General features: G+C 57.0%; 1 protein-coding gene across 1 annotated transcript in view; it reads left to right on the top strand.

Annotated features, from left to right (window-relative positions):
- CERS1 (ceramide synthase 1) overlaps window positions 1-5,433 on the top strand; it is an 8,261-nt gene extending 2,828 nt beyond the window's left edge. Inside the window, 2 exon segments of the mRNA XM_014465826.2 lie at window positions 1,157-1,316; window positions 5,249-5,433. Of these exon segments, the coding sequence (XP_014321312.2) occupies window positions 1,157-1,316; window positions 5,249-5,433 (345 nt within the window).
- The last annotated feature ends 303 nt before the right edge of the window (window positions 5,434-5,736 follow it).

The following is a 5,736-nucleotide window of genomic DNA, read 5'->3' as shown; positions in this document are numbered from 1 at the left end:
CGGTGGCTTTATTGCTTCCCAATTTCCAGCTGGAAGTGGGGAGACCAGGAGGATGAAGGCCAGTGCTCCTGGGGGGATGTGGTCACTCTGGGACCATCAAGGTGGAATGGGCTCCCCTCCCATGTTCCTGAGGGAGCTGGGCGGGGACAGCAAGGTCAGGTCCCCCCTGACTTTTGGAATCCCTGGAGGTCGGGCTTCCTGGGCCGCCCTCCCTCAGCCTCTCGCCCCAATTCGAGGCTCGCCCTTCCCAGGAATAGGCGGAGGGGCGGCCGCCAAAGCTCATCTTTTTGGCAGCAGCCTGGTTGCCAAGGGTTACCAGAGCTGGCTCTGGCTGTCTCTATGACAACTGGAGTTGCTCCAGCCCCCTCAGCCTCTGGGAGGGGGCGGGACTTGGCCCGACAGCTCTAGAGCTCCGCCCCTGGGGAGCTTGAGGCCCCGCCCCACCCTGGACCCCAGAGTAAAATTCCTCAGGACCTCATCATGGCACGCCCCCACCTTCCTCATGTCTTCCCTGATGTCCTCTCAGGTCACCCCGCCTCACTGTGCTGCCCTTTCCTTGCCTCATTATCTCTTGGACAAAAGAGAATTTCCTCATGTCCTCCCCCAAATACCCACTCCATCTTCCCCAGGCCCTGGTTCCTCTCTGGTCTCCCCAAATTCCTCCTCTGAGGCACCCTTTCCCTCACATTTCTGCCCCATGAGGATCTCCTGCGGTTCAGCCCTCCACGTCCCCCCGGGTGTTCCCATATCCCCCTCCATGTTCTCTCCACAGGCTCACAGCTACAGCCCTCCCCCCCATCTCTTTTCCTTAATCCCCTGCTGTGTGTCACACCCCAGCTCCCATTACCCCCAAGCCGCTTGACTCCCCCGTGCAGACCCGCTGACCTCCCTTGCTTTATGCTCACGTGCCCGCCTCCGGGCCCTCATAGCCTACCCTCACATTTCCCATCACTCCCCTCTCACACCTCAGCCAGACAGCTGGGCACTAAGTTTAGTCCTTGGCAGGCACACGTGGGCTCTGGTTACTCCAGGCGGCTGTGGGTATCAAAGGGCCCCTCCCCAACACTGCCCAGCTCGGGGAATCCCTGGGCCTTGGTCTCCCCACCCTGAAGGAATGGCTCCTAGCTCTGATGGCCACCCTTCTTCTCACCCACAGCCCCTGGCCAAGCGGTGCCGCCTCCAGCCTAGAGATGCCGCCAAGATGCCTGAGAGCGCCTGGAAGTTCCTCTTCTACCTGGGCACCTGGAGCTACAGTGCCTACCTGCTCTTCGGCACTGACTACCCCTTCTTCCACGACCCGCCCTCTGTCTTCTATGGTGGGTCCCTAGTGGGGAGAGGGATAGTTCTGCTCTAAACACTGAGGAGAAGGGCCATGGGGGAGCTGGCACTCATCAGCCACCCCCTTCTGATGTCTGCTCCAGACAAGGGTGATCAAGGGGCCCTGGGGACGTATTACAGCTCAGGGGGGCATCCTAGAGGAGGTGACGGCTTTCGTGGGTCCAGGGGGGCACTCCAGGTGTCAGGAGCAGCACAGGCAAAGGCCCTGGGGCATGCACAGGCTTGGTGCGTGAGCAGGAGAGCAGGGCAGCAAGAGTTGGAGTGTTTTCTAAATGGGATAGTCTATGGATTATAAAACGCTTCCTCTGGCTGCCATGTGCAGACAGCAATCTTTTATTTTTTTTCTTTAGTGAGAGAGAGGGAGGGAGGAAGGGAAAGAGAGAGACATCGATTCGTTGTTCCACTTATTTATGCATTCATTGGTTGATTCTTGTATGTGCCCTGACTAGGGGTCAAACCTGCAACCTTGGCATATCAGGGTGATGCTCTAATCAACTGGCCAGGGCTGAAATAGCAAAGTCTTGGGTGAGGATGGTAGCAAGGCCCAGGGGGGAAGGGAGGGACCAGTGTGGTTCAGACCAGCTTGGCAAAGAGATACAGATGGTGAGAAGTGGCTGCACCCATGGATTGGGTTAGGTGTGGGGGTAGTCAAGGCCTGGCTCTGGGTGGGATGGACAGGAGGGTGACCGCAGTGTCCTCTATCACCAACAAGCAGGTCAGTATAGAAAATATGGCCTGTGATGGGGGGAGGGGGCCCTCTGTTCCTATGCTGACCACCCGGCCGTGTATCATGGACGTGCTTCCTGCCATGTGACATAAACAGCCTGAGAGGGCTCCTGGCACCGTAGGAGGGCCTGGCACGGGGCCCCTGCATTGCAGGGTCCTGGTAACAAGCACTTGGTTTACTGGGCACCCAGCTCTCCTCGTGGGATTGTGCTGCCCACATGGCCATTTTCCTATGTGCAGTTCCCATGTGGTAAATTTCTAGAGGAGAAGTTTTAGCTGTCATTCAATTTTCCTTTATGCAAATGAACCATAAATTGAACTCTCTTAAAATTTCAGGCATGGAGTTGCCTCTGGCTTCTTATAAATGACGCTACGATACCATGCTTGCAAGTTACCTGCTTCTTTGAAGGCTCATTTTTTCAGTACCAACTGTGTGCCAGGTTGTGAGCAGGTCAGAGAAAGCCCCCCAACAGACGGTGAAATATAAAATCTGTTACCAGCGATAGGTGCTGATGAGAACACTTTGGGGAGTGGGGTGCCTGTGAGGGGAGGGCATGTTCTACAGCAATGGGGGTAGCCCCACCAAAGGTGGCTTTTGAGTGAAGACCTGGAAGAAACACATTCCTGGTGCATCAGGAGCAGAGAGAAGCTCACCGGCCAGGGCAGGGCGTGAGGAGGGCAGGTGGGCAGAAAGGGTACTTACCAGGGGGCTGTGAGCAGAGGTGGGGGCTCCAGCCAGGACAGGACTGAGCAGAGGAGGGAAGTTGTTGATTTGAGAAATGTTTTAGCCTGGCCAGTGTGGCTCAGTGGTTGAGTGTTGGCCTATTGAACCATAGTTCAATTCCTGGTCAGGGCAAATGCCCAGATGGTGGGCTCGATCCCCAGTACGGGGCGTGCAGGAGGCAGCCTATTGAAGATTCTCTGTCATCATTGATGTTTCTGTCTCTCTCCTTTCCTCTCTCTGGGAAATCAGTAAAAACATACGTTTTTAAAAGAAAAATGTTTTGAAGGCAGAGCGGGTAGGATTTGCTGCCAAACCAGAGATGGGTGTAAAAGAGGAGGGTCTGGGCTCCTCAGTGAAGTGGGGGGTCAGTAGGGTTGGGTCTAGGGGCGACCAGGAACTGGGTTTGGGGAGCCCAAGGCCCTGATATTGGAGGTGGGAGAGGGGGTGATATCCTGTCCCCAGAGCAGCAGGTGGGATGTATGGAGAGGAGGCTGGAGGTTGTGAGCAGGTCAGAGCCCGGCCCTCCAACAGGTGACGTCTGGACGGTGAATTAAATGCCCCCCCTCCCCGCCTCAGATCTGGGGCCCGAGGCTGGAGGGGGCAGGCTCACCCACGGTGAGTCTTACCGGTGTCATAGGTGGAAGATCTGGTGTCCTCTTTCCACAGTGGACTCTGCATCGAGGCTCTGCATGCTTTCCTTGTAAAGAGGGACAGAGACACCTGGGAGTTGTGTGTGTGTTGGGGGGGTGGGGGGCCTCCAGCTGCCGCATTCTCGATTTGCTGTCAAACTTCGAGAAGCCCCTGGACATGTTAAAGTGGGGGGAGATTGGATCTGACTCATGGAGAGTTTTGCTTTCTTTTATTAGGTAAAATGCTTGAAACATAAAGGTAACCATTTGGCTAGACACAAAAAGACAAGTACTGTGTCCACTTATAGGAGGTCCCAGAGGAGTCAGATTCATAGAGACAGGGCCTGGGGGAGGGGAGGGGGGAGTGGGTGTTCAACACGGACAGTTTCAGTTTTATAACAGGAAAGGGTTCTAGGAGGGATGGTGGGGATGGCTGGTCAACAATGTGAATGTGCCTTATGCAGAACCTAAAGATGGTTACGGAGGTTAAAGTTTACGTGGACCGTTTGTTTCTGGCTCCTTTCACTCAGCATCGTGTTGTTGTGTGTGTGTGTGTGTGTGTGTGTGTGCATTTTATTGATTTCAGAGAGAAAGGGAGAGGGAGAGAGAGATAGAAACATCAGCAATGAGAGAGAATCATTGATCAGCTGCCTCCTGCACGTCCCCCACCAGGGATCGAGCCCACAACCTGGGCATGTGCCCCCGACTGGAATCGAACCCGGCACCCCTCAGTCCGCAGGCTGACGCTCTATCCACTGAGCCAAACCAGCTAGGGCTCGGCATCATGTTTTCTGGGTTCATCCACACAGTGTGTCAGTGTGTCTGTCTTTTTAGTGGCTGAGTAATATTCCATGTGTGGAAGGACCACATTTTGCCTGTCCTTTATCTATTGATGGGTTGTTTCCATGTTTTTGGCATCTGTGACTAGTGCTGCTGTGGACATGCGTGTACCAGTGCCTGTCTAGTCCGTTTTCAGGTCCCTTGAGCACTCACCTAGGAGTGGAATTGCTGGGTAGCAGGGTCTGTGTGATCACAGCCTTTGAGCCCCGTGGGGAGAGAGGACAGTTGGGAACACACTCGGAGGCCAGGAGGAGCTGGGGCAGTGCTGGGTAGGGGCAGTGGGGGGCCGGGGAAGTGAGCTAAGACATGGGCCGGAGGGGCCCCGGATGGGGATCTGCGTGAATCTCCTTTGCAGGAGTGGCCAGAGCACAGATGAAGGGTCATCGTGAGGCAGGGGCATGGGCGGAGTCTAGGAAACTTAGGGCTCCAGGGGCTCCCTGAGTTAGGGGTGGGGCAGAGGAGGAGTGCCCAGTGGGCAGAGCCCTTGGCCCTGGTAATGGGCGGAGAAGAAGGGGGGTGTCAGCGTTGCCGAGAAGGGGTGAGACCCGAGTGAAGGTGGGGGCAGCACCGTGAGGTGGGCAGCAGCCTCCATCCGGTTGGGAAATTGCTGGGGGCCCGGGGCGGCTGGAATAGGAACGTGCCCTCTGGCTGGAGCGTGCCTGGTGATTAAGAGAAGACGGGAGGGCACCCAGGGCAGAGTGGGAAATCCTGCAAGGGACTGATTTCAGGGGTAGGAGCACCTTTTTCCATAAAACTGCAACTGCTCTAGAAAATAATGCTCATTAAATAAAAGAGAACAGGTGGAGAGTTGGGGATGGGAAACCAGTGGCCGGTACATCTGCAGACACACGTGGCTTGCCCCGGCACGTCGGGGGGGGGGGGGGGGGAGAACCACCGCCCCGCCTGGCTCCCAGAGCGTGTGAGGGTCACTCGGGTCCCTCGTGTGGAGGCCCTGCAGGGCCCCTGATGACCCGGTCCCGGCTCTCCCCAGACTGGACACCAGGCATGGCAGTGCCTCGGGACATCGCGGCCGCCTATCTGCTGCAGGGAAGCTTCTACGGCCATTCCATCTACGCCACGCTGTACATGGACGCCTGGCGCAAGGACTCAGTGGTCATGCTCGTCCACCACGTGGTCACCCTGGTCCTCATTGTCTCCTCCTATGCCTTCCGGTGAGTCGAGGAGGGCGGAGGGCACTGCATGAGCAAGGGCGGGAGGAGGCATCGGGGTGTTCCTGGGGGAGGGTCCCAGAGAGATTCAGAGGGACGGGGTGAACAAGGTGCAGGGAGCCCCGTCCCACCCATCCCCCTCCACCCCCTCCAGCCCCACCCGGATGGCACCTTGACCAGGTCACATGGCAGGTGTTTCCTGAACGCCCGCCATGTGGCAGGTGCTGCTGGGAGCACAGCCATGAACAGATAACCCTGCAGCCTGAGAGCCCACACGTGGCCACCGATCCTCTCCGAACTACGGCCTGCT

This window comes from Myotis lucifugus, unplaced genomic scaffold, assembly GCF_000147115.1.
Source record: "Myotis lucifugus unplaced genomic scaffold, Myoluc2.0 scaffold_311, whole genome shotgun sequence".
Classification (NCBI taxonomy): Eukaryota; Metazoa; Chordata; class Mammalia; order Chiroptera; family Vespertilionidae; genus Myotis; species Myotis lucifugus.
This window is presented reverse-complemented; position numbering and strand designations above follow the sequence as displayed.